The sequence below is a fragment of the Mustelus asterias genome, chromosome 10, assembly GCF_964213995.1.
Source record: "Mustelus asterias chromosome 10, sMusAst1.hap1.1, whole genome shotgun sequence".
NCBI lineage: Eukaryota > Metazoa > Chordata > Chondrichthyes > Carcharhiniformes > Triakidae > Mustelus > Mustelus asterias.
The window spans coordinates 83,107,340-83,125,129 of record NC_135810.1 but is presented as its reverse complement, the minus strand read 5'-3'; the positions used below and the strand labels follow the sequence as shown (position 1 = coordinate 83,125,129).

At 43.0% G+C, this 17,790-nt stretch overlaps 1 protein-coding gene across 2 annotated transcripts in view; it reads left to right on the top strand.

Annotated features, from left to right (window-relative positions):
- npat (nuclear protein, ataxia-telangiectasia locus) overlaps positions 1 to 17,790 on the top strand; it is a 42,156-nt gene that overhangs the window by 4,166 nt on the left and 20,200 nt on the right. Inside the window, exons 2-9 of one of the 2 annotated variants that reach the window (XM_078222060.1) lie at positions 44 to 162; positions 7,693 to 7,753; positions 8,559 to 8,631; positions 9,321 to 9,364; positions 9,706 to 9,948; positions 10,647 to 10,728; positions 14,140 to 14,251; positions 16,720 to 16,811. In XM_078222060.1, coding sequence (XP_078078186.1) covers positions 44 to 162; positions 7,693 to 7,753; positions 8,559 to 8,631; positions 9,321 to 9,364; positions 9,706 to 9,948; positions 10,647 to 10,728; positions 14,140 to 14,251; positions 16,720 to 16,811 — 826 coding nt within the window. The remainder of the gene's footprint in view (positions 1 to 43; positions 163 to 7,692; positions 7,754 to 8,558; positions 8,632 to 9,320; positions 9,365 to 9,705; positions 9,949 to 10,646; positions 10,729 to 14,139; positions 14,252 to 16,719; positions 16,812 to 17,790) is intronic. The other variant, XM_078222061.1, reaches the window with a different exon arrangement.

Sequence of the window (17,790 nt, the reverse complement as noted above, 5' to 3'; positions counted from 1 at the left end):
ATAGATCAGTGAGAAACTGACCTTTATTGTGTTTGTCTTATAGGATATCTGCAGCAGGAAAAGCTTTCTAATACTTGCAGAACCTTTATATTGGAAAGTGGTGATCTAAAGGAGTATGCAGAACACAGTACAGAGGATGGATTGGTTCCTGCTTGTTTACTGGTATAGTATCCATTGAATGAGTTTATGAAGCCTTTTATGAAGTATTTTTATTTTGTATTTGGTGGGAATGCAAGTCTCATTTTATAAAGAAAAAAGGTCCAGCAGATTTCCCATGGGTGAGACTGTGGAGTTCTACTACATTACCCAGATCAGAGGCTTTCCCATAGAAATCATAGAAACCCTACAGTACAGAAAGAGGCCATTCGGCCCATCGAGTCTGCACCGACCACAATCCCACCCAGGCCCTACCCCCATATCCCTACATATTTATCCACTAATCCCTCCAACCTACGCATCTCAGGACACTAAGGGCAATTTTTAGCATGGTCAATCAACCTAACCGGCACATCTTTGGACTGTGGGAGGAAACCGGAGCACCCGGAGGAAACCCACGCAGACACGGGGAGAATGTGCAAACTCCACACAGACAGTGACCCAAGCCGGGAATCGAACCCAGGTCCCTGGAGCTGTGAAGCAGCAGCGCTAACCACTGTGCTACCGTGCCGCCCATGTCAGGACAGGAGAGGTAAACAAAGCATGCACTTGTGTCTGTTTCCATGGTGCGTCTTTCCTGGAATAAGTTGTCAGCCTCTCATCAGAGGTTATAGCTTGAGGGGCACCACTTCGCTCAAACATGGCTGACCAGGAGGCCCTCAAATTTATTGGTTGATAATTTTGCATACTATGTTCGCGCCTTCTGTGGCCATCAGGTCGTCTAACTTGGAGCTTCTGACTCTGAAGCAGAGACACTACCCACTGCGCCACAAGCCTTTCCCAACCAGGGGAAGGTATGAAACACTGCGTGAAAATCCCTGGAGATTATGAATATAGCTCCAGGTATTATTACTCGGACCAATATGTGGGAGCAAGGATATTTATGTGATAGCTGTGTAAAGCTGACCCGTTACTTTTCTCAGTGGACAATCCTTGCGACGGGTGGAGGCAGCATAAACTGTATACTGCAGCTTTTCAAGTGTGCAATTTTACCAGAGCTTTTCTTATTTACAAGTTAATTTCATGTGTTCACATTGGAGAAGTTGCATCTTGCTGTTGGGCATTACTGTTCCCTAGTTTGTACTTCTGTGTCCTCGTTCTTGCCCCATTCTCACACATCAAGTGGAAGTAATATCCTGAACTTATCTTTTCCATTCTCTTATTATCTTATCTGCTTCTAAAGATCAACTTTCACATATCTCCATTCCAGCCTTTGTCAACCAAGTTTTTCCAGCATTTCCTCATAACTCAATCCTCTCACACTGGGGATTAGCCTCATGGTGCTTCAGTCTCTCCTTTGATTCTCAGTGACCAGAGATAGAACATAGAACATAGAACAGTACAGCACAGAACAGGCCCTTCGGCCCACGATGTTGTGCCGACCTTCATCTGAAACCAAGATCAAGCTATCCCACTCCCTACCATCCTGGTGTGCTCCATGTGCCTATCCAATAACCGCTTAAATGTTCCTAAAGTGTCTGACTCCACTATCACTGCAGGCAGTCCATTCCACACCCCAACCACTCTCTGCGTGAAGAACCTACCTCTGATATCCTTCCTATATCTCCCACCATGAACCCTATAGTTATGCCCCCTCGTAATAGCTCCATCCACCCGAGGAAATAGTCTTTGAACGTTCACTCGATCTATCCCCTTCATCATTTTATAAACCTCTATTAAGTCTCCCCTCAATCTCCTCCGCTCCAGAGAGAACAGCCCCAGCTCCCTCAACCTTTCCTCATAAGACCGACACTCCAAACCAGGCAGCATCCTGGTAAATCTCCTCTGCACTCTTTCCAGCGCTTCCACATCCTTCTTATAGTGAGGTGACCAGAACTGCACGCAATATTCCAAATGCGGTCTCACCAAGGTCCTGTACAGTTGCAGCATAACCCCACGGCTCTTAAACTCCAACCCCCTGTTAATAAAAGCTAACACACTATATGCCTTCTTCACAGCTCTATCCACTTGAGTGGCAACCTTTAGAGATCTGTGGATATGGACCCCAAGATCTCTCTGTTCCTCCACAGTCTTCAGAACCCTACCTTTGACCCTGTAATCCACATTTAAATTAGTCCTACCAAAATGAATCACCTCACATTTATCAGGGTTAAACTCCATTTGCCATTTTTCAGCCCAGCTTTGCATCCTATCTATGTCTCTTTGCAGCCTACAACACCCCTCCACCTCATCCACTACTCCACCAATCTTGGTGTCATCAGCAAATTTACTGATCCACCCTTCAGCCCCCTCCTCCAAGTCATTAATAAAAATCACAAAGAGCAGAGGACCAAGCACCGATCCCTGCGGCACTCCGCTAGCAACCTGCCTCCAGTCCGAAAATTTTCCATCCACCACCACCCTCTGTCTTCGATCAGACAGCCAGTTACCTATCCAATCGGCCAACTTTCCCTCTATCCCACACCTCCTTACTTTCATCATAAGCCGACCATGGGGGACCTTATCAAACGCCTTACTAAAATCCATGTATATGACATCAACTGCCCTACCTTCATCAACACACCTAGTTACCTCCTCAAAAAATTCTATCAAATTTGTGAGGCACGATTTGCCCTTCACAAATCCGTGCTGACTATCCCGGATTAATCCGCATCTTTCTAAATGGTCGTAAATCCCATCCCTAAGGACCTTTTCCATCAATTTACCAACCACCGAAGTCAGACTAACCGGTCTATAATTACCAGGGTCATTTCTATTCCCTTTCTTAAACAGAGGAACAACATTTGCCACTCTCCAGTCCTCTGGCACCATCCCCGTGGACAGCGAGGACCCAAAGATCAAAGCCAAAGGCTCTGCAATCTCATCCCTCGCCTCCCAAAGAATCCTAGGATACATTTCATCAGGCCCAGGGGACTTATCGACCTTCAGTTTATTCAAAACTGCCAATACATCCTCCCTCCGAACATCTATTTCCTCCAGCCTATTAGCCTGTAACACCTTCTCTTCCTGAAAAACATGGCCCCTCTCCTTGGTGAACACTGAAGAAAAGTATTCATTCATCACCTCGCCTATCTCTACTGATTCCATACACAAGTTCCCACCACTGTCCTTGACCGGCCCTAACCTCACCCTGGTCATTCTTTTATTCCTCACATAAGAGTAAAAAGCCTTGGGGTTTTCCTTGATCCGACCCACCAAGGACTTCTCATGTCCCCTCCTAGCTCTCCTCAGCCCCTTTTTCAGCTCGTTCCTTGCTAACTTGTAACCCTCAGTCGAGCCATCTGAACCTTGTTTCCTCATCCCTACATAAGCTTCCCTCTTCCTTTTCACAAGACATTCCACCTCTTTTGTGAACCACGGTTCCCTCACTCGGCCATTTCCTCCCTGCCTGACAGGGACATACCTATCAAGGACACCCAGTATTTGTTCCTTGAAAAAGTTCCACTTTTCATCAGTGCCTTTCCCTGACAGTTTCTGTTCCCATCTTATGCCCCCTAATTCTTGCCTAATCGCATCATAATTACCTCTCCCCCAATTGTAAGCCTTGCCCTGCCGTCCGGCCCTATCCCTCTCCATTGCAATAACAAAAGACACCGAATTGTGGTCACTATCTCCAAAGTTCTCTCCCACAACCAAATCTAACACTTGGCCCAGTTCATTTCCCAGTACCAAATCCAATGTGGCCTCACCCCTTGTCGGCCTATCCACATATTGTGTCAGGAAACCCTCCTGCACACACTGCACAAAAAGTGCCCCATCCAAACTATTTGACCTACAAAGGTTCCAATCAATATTTGGAAAGTTAAAGTCCCCCATGACAACTACCCTGTGACCCCCACACATATCCATAATCTGCTTAGCAATTTCTTCCTCCACATCTCTATTACTATTTGGGGGCCTATAGTAAACTCCTAGCAACGTGACCGCTCCTTTCCTGTTTCTAACTGCAGCCCATATTACCTCAGTGTGCATATCCCCCTCAAAGTGCTTTTCCGCAGCCGTTAAACTATCCTTGATTAACAATGCTACTCCTCCACCTCTTTTACCAGCTTCCCTACACTTACTGAAACATCTATACCCCGGAACGTCCAACAACCATTCCTGTCCTTGTTCTACCCACGTCTCCGTAATGGCCACAACATCGTAGTCCCAAGTAGCAATCCACGCCCCAAGTTCATCCACCTTGTTCCGGATGCTCCTTGCATTGAAGTAGACACACTTCAACCCATCTTCCTGTCTACCGGTACCCACCCTTGACCTTGATACCTTCCCCAATACCTCACCACCCTCAACACTGACTTCTGGACTACAACTCCTTTTCCCACTCCCCTGACAAATTAGTTTAAATCCCCCTGAAGAGCCGTAGCAAATTTCCCTCCCAGGATATTGGTGCCCCTCTGGTTCAGGTGCACCCCGTCCTGTTTGTAGAGGTCCCACCTTCCCCAGAACGTGTTCCAATTATCCACGTATCTGAAACCCTCCCTCCTGCACCATCCCTGCAACCACATGTTTAAGTGCACTCTCTCCCTGTTCCTCAACTCGCTATCACGTGGCACCGGTAGCGTACCAGAGATGACCACATGTTTTGTCTTTGCTCTCAGCTTCCAGCCGAGCTCCCGAAATTCCTGTTTTAAATCCCCGTCCCTTCTCTTACCTATGTCGTTGGTACCAATGTGTACCACGACTTGTGACTGGTTCCCCTCCCCCTTAAGAATCCGGAAAACACGGTCCGAGACGTCACGGACCCTGGCATCCGGTAGGCAACAAACCATCCTCGAGTCTCTTTTGCTGCCACAGAACCTCCTATCTATCCCTCTAACTAACGAGTCCCCAATAACTATTGCCCTCCCGCTCTCCTCCTTACCCTCCTGAGCCACAGGGACGGACTCAGTGCCGGAGATCCTCTCACTGCGGCTCACCACTGGTATGTCGTCCCCCTCAACCGTATCCAAAGCGGAATACTTATTGCTAAGGGGAACGACCACAGGGGATCCCTGCACCGACTGCTTCTTCCCAGCCCCTCTCACCATCACCCATCTATTTTCATTCCGCAGAGTAACTGTATCCCTGAAGCTTCTGTCTATGGCCATCTCTGCATCCCTAATGATCCTAAGTTCCTCCAACTCCAGCTCCAGTTCCCTTGCACGGTTTTGGAGGAGCTGCAGATGGATGCACTTCTCACAGGTATAATCAGCAGGGACACTGACGTCGTCCCTCACCTCGAACATAGTGCAAGAGGAACATTGCACTGCCTTCACACCCATCCCCTCTAGATACCTTGCCAGTACCAGGTAGAAACAGCAAAAAATGAATTAACTCACCCCTGCTCGCCCAAGCCCTGTGAGCCAAAGCCCTACAGCTTTCACTCTGCCTCCTGCTCACTACACTGCCCGCTAACGACGCTGCCCGCTCAAAAGTGCGGCCTACTTTTAAACCCTCCAAAAACCTTCCCAGACTCCTGCTGGGCCCACTTCCTGTTTTAAAAAAAACCTCCGATTTTTTACACAAATTTAACTTAAAATAAATAAATAAATATAGTGAACAAACCAACTGCCTTCTCCTCAGCCTGGTCCTGTGGAACAATGAGGACAGTATTTGAGATGAATGCAGTATTTGAGATACTCTGATTAAAGCAGTGTACAATTTCACCATGCCTTCCTCTGGCTTATATTCTACTATTTCGACTTTAAAGAGTAACTGTTTAACAGCTTTGATTGCTGTTTTGCTTTGGGTGATTTGCTAAGACCTCTAAGCCATTTTAATTGGTGATTTCAGCACCATTCGTGGAGTGTGTGTGTGTTATACATTTGTCCTTCATATGAGATGCACTTTATTATAACAGCTTTGAATGTTATTTGCATGTTATGCTGGCATAGTTTGTCTTAACTTGTTTTATAATTTCTGAGCTGCCTCTATGATTCTGCTGCCCCTCTCACCGTCCCTTTCAGTTATGTATCATCTGCAATTTTTTAGCTAGTTTTCAAATCCAAGTTTCAAATCTGTGTAATCAAATCTGTGTGTTCTGTGTTGATGTTGGTGATATTCAGCTAGGTCTATCAGCCATTTACTAGCTGAATGTATGATTTCACACAGTTTAATTTTGTGCAAGCAAAAATTTCTGTGAAACTTGGATTATCTGAAGTATTTATATATGGTTGATATTGTACAAATTATAGCTCTGTAGGTATAATGTATGTATGCTATTTGTGCAGCCAGTTATATATCGAGGAACCACTGCTGTGGGATGTATATAGATGTATATTCACAGTGCCTTGTTGAAGTTTGTTTAAAAAGCTGTAAACCTAAGGCATTTGGAAACCAAGCTCATGTCATTCATCAATGAATTGTTCATTTATCATCTCCATGAGAAGTACAAACTGACTTGTGATACGATTTTTATGTTAAATTTTTATAATGCATGGAAAAAAATCCAGATCTTTATAAGATGGAGAAATTCAAATGTGGAAGATAGTTACGCAAAATAAGTGTTTTATGTGACATCAGTTGAAACAATGAATGGTTTTATCAACTGAAATATGAATCACAGAGCTAGATTTTTATGACCCTCAGCTGGCTAGTTTAAAGTTGGGGGGCTATAACTCTTCCCCTTTAGCCTCAGACCTGGCCCCAGTCCTTCACTGGGTCTGCCAGCCAGGTCCCAGCAATACACCCGGAATTATTGAAGTACAGCATCCATAACCTCTTATTTGGGGACTGCCTGTAATTCCAATAGTGGCCATCACTTGAACCTGGGATTGTTGGGGCTACAGATAGACCGGCAGCTCTCTAAGATGCCCTCAGTCAATTAAACCCCAACTAGTGTTAAATAGCTGCAATACAGTTGGCTTTTGGTTCCCAACCAATTACTTAGATGAAGGTGGGTCATGCAGGGAATATGGTGCCCTATAAAATTCAACCCATGGGGGAGGGGGGATGCAGCTCGTCTGTCTATCCAATTAGTCCCATTGCCCGACTTTCTCTTTAAAATGATCTCTTCATGTAAGTATAGAATTTTATTATGCAATTTTTGGGGTTCTGCTTCCTAACCCCTGTGTCACCTCACTACCCCACTGTCCTTGCTCCTACTCTCCTACACTGTTCCAATAAATCTTAACATAAGCTCAAAGAATAGCACCTCATCCTTCAATTAGGCACTTGCAGCCTCCTGGAACATGTATTAAATTCAGCAATTTCAGATTGTAACCACTATCTCCATTTTATCTGACAGCAATATTTTCCTTCAATCACATTTACAGCTAATCTAGTTAATCTTTTGTTTGTTTAATCATCCCAGTACCATCATCCCTTTCGTTATTTAATCTGTCCTGCCTTTGACCCTACTCTTTTCCCTGTTTCTGTATCTGCTTAACATTTTGCATTTCTAACTACTTCCAGTTCATCAGCCTGAAACATTAACTTTGTTTCTCTCTGCATAGACACTGCCTGACCTGCTGGACATTTCCAGCTGTTTTTTTGTTTTTGTGCGCTTGTTTTAGATTAGTTGCAATAGTGTAACTGAAATTCTCATTCGCATGTTTTAAATTGCTGATTAATATTGAATTCATTCTTTTTCAGTCACTTTTTGGAAAAAACTTGAAAACTATTCTTAATGAATATGTGGTTATGAAAGCAAGAGGTAAGCATATTGTTAGTGTTCTAGGATTATATGATGGTGGTTTCTCAAATATTTGATGGTAAACCTCAGCCACTAAACTCACCTGCAATATGGTTAGTCAGGCAGTACAAAAGGGAAAATGAAAAAATTACAAGTGTCGAGATACAGTATGCCTAAGAAATGTGGAATAATAGTAATAAAATAGAAGGAAAGGAAAAGTTGCAAGAATGAAAAATCAGAAAACAAATATTATCTGTGACATTGCATTATCAACAACAATAACTTCTATATAGTGCCTTTAACAAAGCACAACATTCCACAGTGCTTCATGGGACTGTGATCAAGCAACATTTCAGGATGCGATATTACGGAAGATGACCAAAGGCTTAGTCAGAGACGGATTTTAGGGAGAGCCTTAAAGGAGGGAAGAGGCGAAGAGGTTTAATTCTAGCATTAGGGCCTTGGTAGCTGAAGGCATAGCTATCACTGTTGGAACGATTAAAATTGGGGATACATAAAAGGACAGACTTAAAGGGATGCAAATATCTTGCAGGGTTGTGGGACTGCAGAAGATTTCAAAAGAGAGGAACACGGCCAGGAAGGGATTTGGAAACTAGGATGAGAAGTGAGGTATTGCTTAATTAAGAGTCACTGTAGGTCAACAAGCATAAGGGTAATGGGTAAATAGGGCTTGGTGCCAGTTAGAACATTAGCAACAAAGTTTTGAATCAATTCATTGTTCAGTAACAGATGCTTGAGTGGAGTGGCCAAGTTTATAGTGGCAAAATTGAATTTTGCTCTTTGTTTCTCTCTTCCCCTTTTCTAGATTCAATGCCAGAAGCACCTGCAGTGTTGCCATCCTTGTGGAGGAAATTGGAGTACACACTTTCTCAAATTAGGTAAAAAGCCATCTCCTGGACTGCTAGTTATTTTTGCAAATGGAATAATGGCAGTCAGAAGGCTCCAACTCTTTGGATGTTTAAATAGAATTATATTACACACTTAAAGCTGAAGTAGAATACTTTCCCATCTTGGGCATGTAACGTTCACGTCAAGTGTCAGGTGTAGGATGGTTAAATGCAAAATAAAATTCCCGTTACCCCAATTTCACGACTGTACTTCCATTCTCAGTGTAATAATTTGCATGTCCCATAACCAGGCATTCTCTGTTCTTTCAGTGATGGGGTTAGTGTCAGATTATGGGATGATCCACGCCCGCTAGAAGTTGAATTGAGATCTGCCAAACTGGTATTGTAAGAGGAGCATTTAAAGGCGAACCCCAGGTCAAGGGCCAAAGGCAGCTGTGTGCCATTCTGTCCCAGGAGCATATTCTGAATGTTATTTCCTCCTGACAGCATCCTTCAAAATTTACTTGTATTTGTGCAGATCCATTTTGTTAGCTCCTGCAACTGGAGGAGAGCCTCTCCTTTGATAGATGTGGCAGGTCTTTGGTGAGTGGGTTGATGGTTCAGAGTGTCAAAGCAATTTCAAAATACTGTACTGAATGTATCTGAAATGTAATGATTAGCTTTCTGTGCTGTTTCTTGATTATTGATGTTTCTAACTGGTGTATTTATTTTACTTACAGGAGTTTGCAACAGAGCTCTGTAGCACTTGCCACAAACCAGAGAGGTATTTATTATAAAAAGTATTTTGTATGAAATTATTTTGGATATATCTATGATTAGTCAAACTTTTTAACTCTCCTTGCTCTAATTTCCTTGCTCTTGTTTCTCTGCCCTTCCTTCAAATCAGCTCTTGCATTAACCTTTTGCTGCAAATATAGGGAATTGTAATTAGCAGTAAATGACTTGGACTTTTATATTAAGTGCGTTTCTGTGCAGATGAATGCTGAAATATTATCATTTTTGAATATTTATAAAATCCAGTGTTAATTTCGTAGCAATTATTACATTGTTTGTCAAAGGGATATTAAATTCCCCCTTTTTAAAAAAAAATCTTGTTTCCTATAGCTCGCACAAAAAATGCTTTAAGTGAATTAAGACGACGAGGGAATTATTCTTCAAGGCAGGTGGCCAGGGCTAACTCCAGCCTCTTGTCGATTTCTCCACAAACTGAGCAGAGAATTATTAAACCTCTGTCAGCAAACCCAGTTGTAATAACACACAACACTGGAACCAGTCCAGTTATTCCTGATGGTTGTGCAAACCAGATCCGTTCACAAGATCCTAGTCGGCCTGCCGCTAATGCAAGTGGTAAGTAGGTTCATTGGAATTGAAAATTTTAGCTCCATGGGTGAACAAGTTTGGTTAGTGGTTGAGCTATCTATAATGGGACAGTCTTCAGTTGATTCCCAATCTATTCCAAGTCAGCTGATTTTGGGTGGAATGATGCAAGGGACTTAAGGTGGTCTTTGTACTCATGAACTAGACAGGAAAGTCAGATAGGGTCCCACTTCTATTGAATGTTCAATGATTCCAGCTGGAAGTAGCTGGGTAAGATTAACTGATGAGGATGAGTTTGAATTTTGTTATAAGATATGTAGTTGAATATATCCATATTAGCCATCCTTTTGCAGTATTGGTGCCTGCTAGTCACTTATTGCCATTGGGGTAGAGGCACACATTGCTTATCACCTGGGTGGGTACAATTTTAAAATGTTAATCTTATTCCTCTAATGCTGAAGAAGGCATGTAAGGGCTTTATTTCCAAATCTGCATGCAACTTCTTTTCCAACAAAGCATTTCTATTTAATTAGTCTGCGTTATTAATCATCCTGGAGGACTACTAATTACAATCACAACTCTCTTGTATTATTGTTGGGGATGCCGCCACCTTGTCACTCAAGTTGCTCTGCTGGCATGGGGGAAAAAAACCAGAGGTGAGTAATTTGCTGTATTGTTTGGGGGTGTTGATTTCTGTTGATGTAAAGAGGTGTTTTGTTTTTGTTTAGGTGATGTTCTTCACATTGTCGTTCCTGGACCTTGTGACCGAAGATTACAACCTGAACACATTTCTCCAGGGAAAAGGAAATGGTAAATGAGTGGAAAATCTTAAACTGAAACAGTTGAAAATCTTAAACTGAAACAGTTGAAAATCTTAAACTGAAATGTTGAAGTTGTATTGAAATGTCACTTCGCAAATTCCATTTTTCAATGTAATTTGCTCGCACAAGTAGTTTATATTTTCATCTTTATAAGTGAAGTTAAATTTCTTGCCAATGTGCTTTGTTTACAAATGTTTGTTTTCCCTTTCTATGCTAACCTATCCTGATGATGTCAATATATTTTGTATAATAGAGGATCAGTCAACATCTGAATCTCACTTTCACAAATTTAGTCTTTTCTTATTAGTGTCACAATAGGCCTACAATAACACTGCAGTGAAGTTACTGTGAAAATCTGATGCAGTGGAATGGACTGAAATACACGGGTTGAGAAGCTAAAATGAGCTGGAGACCTAGTTTGGCCACTAGTTCTGAATAAATGAAATTCCATCTTTTTTATTTCAATGAATTCTGGAATTGCATTCTGTGATTCAGTTTGATCATAATTAGGAAAATTGTTTTACAGTGGATGAGTCAAATGCTATTTTGATGATATGATTACAGGATCTTTCAGGTTTTGCCACTGTTTCTGGGTTGCGTTATCTCCTTCCATGAATGCGTTCTGTTTCTCAGAACTCTCTTTATCCTTGTCTCATACTTCTTGACTCATGACTTTTCTTCTCTACCTTTTTTTGTTAATTTCACTCAATCTGTTGTATCTGTTGAACGTTTTTCATCTGCTTTTTTTTCTGTCTGTCTGCTTTGTTGTTCTCATAGGACCAGGCCTGCTGCATCTCTGGGGCGCAAGCTGAAAGTAGCCGAAGCTAGCTAGCTAAAGGTAGCACCAAGTGGAGAACCATGAGAGGGAATGAGCAAGAAACCGTTAGCTTGGTGGAGGGGCAAGCAGGGCTGTGCCTTTGGTCTACTATACATGCGCTCTTCTTGGGTTGAATCCGACTGATACAATGTTGCTTGCCCGTTTCGGGATTGTACCCATTGTACTCATGGGATGGGTGTGTTTGAATGTTCTACTCTTGGAAATTACTTTTAGAGATAAACACTGGGACGAGTGAGAGCTGTCACGCCAACTCTGACAGAATTGTTTTTGACAGAATGTAATTGCTTACTGTTGCTACAGAGATTGATTTCCAGTTGTGAGAGATGGTTTAGCCAAAGACTTTTGCGAATTCATGTAGACGTAATACTTGGGATAATTTTTAGTCTTGATCATTGGTATTGTGATATACGAACATACGTAACAGGAGCAGAAGTAGGCCATTTGGCTCCTCGAACCTGCTTCGCCATTCAATAAGATCATGGCTGATCTGTTTGTGTTTCATCTATCTACCTCCACCTTAAAAATATTCAAGGACCCCAGCTCCACCGCCTTCTGAGGCAGAGTACCAAAGTCGCACAACCCTCTTAGAGAAAAGATTTCTCCTTGCCTCTGTCTCAAAAGGCTGAGTCCTAATTTTAAAACAATGCCCCCTTGTTCTGGACTCAGCACAAGAGGAAGCCTCCTTTCCAGGTCCGACTTGTCAAAACCATTCAGGATCTTGTATCTGTGGCATTGTGGAGCTGACCACAAAGGTGTGGTGTTTTATTTAAATTTTACTTTCAGTCTGCTTTAGCTCAAGCAATCAATCAGTTGCACTCAACAACGCAGGCTGAAGTGAGTCTGCAGATTTTTAAATGACCCATTTTCTAATGATATAAGAATTGTTGAATGGCAATGATTGCTTGTGTTCCAAGCACTCCGTGCAACTGTTTGCTCCCGGCTTGTCAATTGGGCCTCAGTTGCTACTTTTCCCTCCAATCCAGCTCTGAGCCGCCGCAGGGTGCCATGTTGTCTTCTGGCCTATATAGGATGGCTGCTGTTAGCCACTCCCTCACTATGCCACCAGCACTGTTTTGAGGGAATAGGCTTTGGGTTCAGGCTACTGACAAGGAAGGATAAATAGGTCCGTGCTTTTGTTACCTTTGGATGGAACAATTCTGATGCTTTCCTGGTACATCTGCCATCTCCCACCCTCCAAAAATGTAAGCTAATTCAAAACTCCACTCTGACCAATATCAACATCTTGATTTTAAAAAATTCTCATCCTGATATTCCAAATACTCAGTGACTTTGTCACTCCTTATCTCTCTCACTTCCTCTATCCCCATAATTATTCCTCCATCTCTAGCCTTCATTCCAATATTGGTGGCTGTGCTTTCAGCCATCAAGGTCCTGAACTTCTGAAATTCTCTCCTTAAAACCTTTCTGCCAGTTTCTCCTTTTACGATGTTCCTTGGGAGTCCATAACTTGAATTAAACGTTGGGTTGCTGGTCTTCATATCTCAGTCTTCATTTAATTCTGAGCCACTGAATTGCTATAGTTGAATATGATTACTTATTATTATAGCTCTGATAAAGCCAATTTTGTCTGATAAATATAAGTTGTTGAGGGGGCATGGGAAGGGATAAAAGTATGTGGGAGATGGGAGAAAAAACAGAAGGAAAAGAGTGGCTACCATAAATGAGAGGTGATGGATAGAAGGAACAGGGTATAACGGAGTGCACAGGAATAGAGAACAGAATAATAGGAAGGGGATTCGATAGATGGGAGCAGTGGACATGGCATTGGATTCATTAAGTAGTGATAAAGTGAAGTTTAAAAGGATACGGGGGACAAGAAAATGCATAGGGAAGTATGGGCATCGCACAGATGGAGCTAGGATGGGAGGGCAGGAGAGAGGATGAATGGCATTGGAAATATTGATCAGACAGAGGAAGGGATGTGAGATGTTAACCAGAAGGCAGTAGATGGCCTCCAATGTTCTCCACCCCAGTCCTCCAAAATAAAGCCAGGACTTCAATCTGACCTACTTAGCTATCCCAGATCTTTTGCCTGCACCAGAAATTTCCCGTTCCTATCTTAAACAGTAACTGTCTTCCCTTTGACTTCTGTTCTTGTCCTTGTCATTCTCCATTAGATGAACCTATGGCCAAGTTTGTATATTATTTGAAAATCTTATGCTGGATGTTCTTTCAAGACCATCAGAAAACACATGTGAGGGCATAGACCTGACAATATATCTTATCAGGTTTAAAGTGGCAACTACCAGACCAATACAAGACAAACTAATGTTTGTCATAGATCACTTCCAACAGGCTCTATCTGAACATTGCTCCTCAAGGAACAAGCCAAGTTAACACGTAAAAATCACAGCCATGCTCCAGATCCCAGAGTACTGGTGAGCGACCGCTGGAATTGTTAACTTTGGGGTGTCAATTAATGCCATTCTGTTCTATATTGAAGAAACCGGCATCTCTTTACAAGTTTGATATGAATTTGAATTCACATTCTCATTTGAATTGTGTTAATGACTCCTTGATTTGATTCCTTTTTGGTTTTAGCGATTCCCCTCGTAAAAGAGGTGGTTTTGTATCGGGACAGAATTCGACTTCTAGAAGTGTGGAGAATGAAGTGGAAGAAAGCCAAGTAGAAATTGCTGTTGAAAGTTTTCCAGTAAGTACAAAACTAGTCAAATTTCCAAAATTCACTCAGAAGTCTGCTTTGCCTGCTATACTGCTGCTTATCTAAAAGTGATGCAGGCAAGTACATAGCTGATGAGCCTGAGGGAGTGTCATAGTCACACTTTTGAAAGAGAACATGGGACGATCTTAACGTTTTTTGTCTAAGTGCTGGGCGGACTTGAAACTGAGAGAGTTTCAGATCCGTTTTTTAGGCGCGTTTTTGAGTGCGCCCCCCCAGCCCCGCACACTCTGCCTGCAAAATTCTGAGCGAGTCTATTGCTCGTTGCGGAAGTCTGTGGGTGGGGCTTAACACGCCCGAAAGCTGGCAGAGGGAGGTAGTGCACATGTGCAGGCCTCTACTGCTGCACATGTGCATTAGCAGTAGCAGGGGTCTGACAGAAAAGAGGGAGCTGTCAGGCCCCTGCTAGTGTAGGCAGACTGAACAGCTACCCCCCCTGCAATTGCGGGGGCCTGGGGCCCAAGATACAGCCCCGCCACCCACATCGATCGCTGCAGAGTGGCAGCGGGCCCTCACTGGCTCTGCGCCCCCACTGGCATTGCCCAGTGGGCATTGCCCAGGTGCCAGACTGGCACTTCTGGTCTGGCATTGCTCAAGCGGCACCCCCTTGCCCTCGGTCTCCCCAGGGAGCCTCAATGGCCTCCGATTCCACTGATGAGGCCAAGTTGACTGCTCCCCTGTTCATGGAGAACAAAGAACCAAGAAAATTACACAACAGGAACAGGCCCTTCAGACCTCGAAGCCTGTACCGACCATTCTGTCCGACTTAACTAAAACCCCCTACCCTTCCGGGACCATATCCCTCTATTCCCATCCTATTCATGTACTTGTGAAGATGTCCCTTAAAAATCACTACCATATCCGTTTCCACTACCTCCCCCGGCAACAAGTTCCAGGCACCCACTACTCTCTGTGTAAAAAAACTTCCTCGTACATCTCCTTTAAACTTTGCCCCTCGCACCTCAAACCTGTGCCCCCTGGTAATTGACTCTTCCACCCTGGGAAAAAGCTTCTGACTATCCACTCTGCCCATGCCTCTCATAATCTTGTCGACTTCTATCAGGTCGCCCCTCAACCTCCGTCACTCCAGTGAGAACAAACCCAAGTTTCTCCAACCTCTCCTCATAGCTAATGCCCTCCATACCAGGCAACACCCTGGTAAATCTTTTCTGTACCCTCTCCAAAGCCTCCACATCCTTCTGGTAGTGTGGCGACCAGGATTGAACACTATATTCCAAGTGCGGCCTAACTAAGGTTCTATAAAGCTGCAACATGAACATGTCTATTCCTCGCCAGCACAAACCTTTCCAGGTGAGGTCATAAAGGGGGGTGAGCCTGGACGATTGAGCGCCGGGCTCAGTAAGCAGATGTTAAACATTTAAATAAATTTCCGTACATTCACCTGCCTCTTGCCCATTTCTGGCACGAGGCTGACCGCACTGGAAATTCGGCACTTATAAAATGGCACTGGTCGCAAAAACCAGTGCTAATTGCTTTACGCCCCACTTTACCACCGCATCACGCCCAAAAATAGTCACAAGGTGATTGTAAAATCGCCCCCATAGAAATGCAAAGGAGGAAATTCCATCCCATACCATCTTTCACAGAATGATGTTGATAAATCCTGAGGGTTTGCTTGTGCTGCTCTGTCCTGTCCTATCAAGTGAATATTTCAGGAGTTAATAACTGATTGAAGAATCTTGGCTTTATTCCTTTTGCTATTTTGGAGTTGAGTTGAGTAATTTTGCAAAAGTTAAACACTGCCTGTTTCCTTTACTAAACCCAAGACATTTGGGAGCAATTTTAAATTGAAAGATAACTTAATTAAAATGGTTAACCTTGTTTTATTTGTTTCTCCTGGTAGTTGGTGGAGAAATATGCTGAATAATATGGTACTGAACCATAATGAATCAAGAATCTATGGATCAGACACTGTTCTGTTGGTTTCAGTCAATCCTGCCATCATCTGGACTGGTGGCTTTGATGATCCCAGCTAGGAAAGGGTGAAGAGGAGGAGGAATTACCCGAGGTTCTTGCATCTAATCACAAGTGGAAATAATATGTTGGCCAAACTAAAAGTCACATATGAAGCTGTCACTACTGTTTAAACAGGGATCCATACTATACTTGGTCTGCCTTACATGTGACCACTTGGTTGACTCCTAATTGCCCTATGAAATGACCTAGTAAACCATCAAGTTTTTGAAGAGGGACTATCATGACCATTCCGATTAGTTTGGCCTGGACAACAAATTGTGACGTTCCCAAGAATTGGAGAAAAAAAATTAACTCGGTTTATTCATGTCTACTCCAAATAAAAACAGGGTTGAACTCAACTATGAGTATACCCTTACTCATAGGAAAATGATAACTTGTCCTTGAAAATAGGACTGTATAGAATGCCAATTAAGAATGGAATTTTAGTGTCTCTTTTTTTGCAGCAAAGAGTAATTGAAAATGCCAGAGAGAAAATCTTGAAAGACCGATCTTTACTGGAAAAACTTGCAGAAAACATAAATAAAGTTATGTTCAGGTAATGTAATTCTTTATGTGGCAACAAACTGGACTCCATAGCAACAACAACTTAAACGTCCCAAGACACTTCACTATCAAACAAAACATGACAAAAACAGGATGAAAATTTTAAGATCCACATTTTGCTTGACTGGGAGTCACTGTAGGTCATTGAGATACTTGATGTAAGTTAAATTAAGTTTTTGGTGATTTCAATTTTTCTGAGTGGAATGTGTAGGAATAGTCTATTCTAGAACTAGCGAACATATGAATGAGGGTTTCAGCAGCAGATCAGCTGAGATGGGGGAAGTTGAATGATGTTACAGAGGTGCAGGTCCTAGTGATGGCAAGAATATGAGGTCGGAAGCTCATCTCGGGATCCAGTGTGACACTAAGGTTGTAAACAGATTGGCTTATTTTCACATTGTTGCCAGAGAGAGAGATGGAGCAGGTGACTAGGGAACAGAGTTTGGGACAGTGTCTGAAAACAATGGTTTCCATCTTCCCACTATTTAATTGGAAGAAACTTCTGTTCATTCAGTCTGATAATTTAGCAACAGTAGAGGAGTCGTGAGTTGGAAATGGATGCAATCAGCATCCGTGTGAAAACTAACGCTGTACCTTTGGATGATGTCACCAAGGGGCAGGGTGTAGCTGGAAAATAGGAGAGAACAGAGGATAGATCCTTTGGGCGCAGCAGAGATAATGATGTGGGAGCAAGAAGAGAAGAACTTGCAAGTGATTTCTCTGGTTTCAATTAGTTATAATAATGGGACTATGTGATAACACCCCCATCCAGGTGGACAACAGTGAAGAGGTGTTAGAGGAGGATGGTGTGGTCAATTGTGTCAAAAGCAGCAGACAGGTCGAGGAGGAGATAACATTTACCTTTGTCACAGTCACATCGGATATAATTTGTGACTTACATGAGAGCCATTTTGGTACTGTGGCAGGGACAGACAATTCAAACAGAGTTTCGGAAGGGAAAGGGTTTGGGA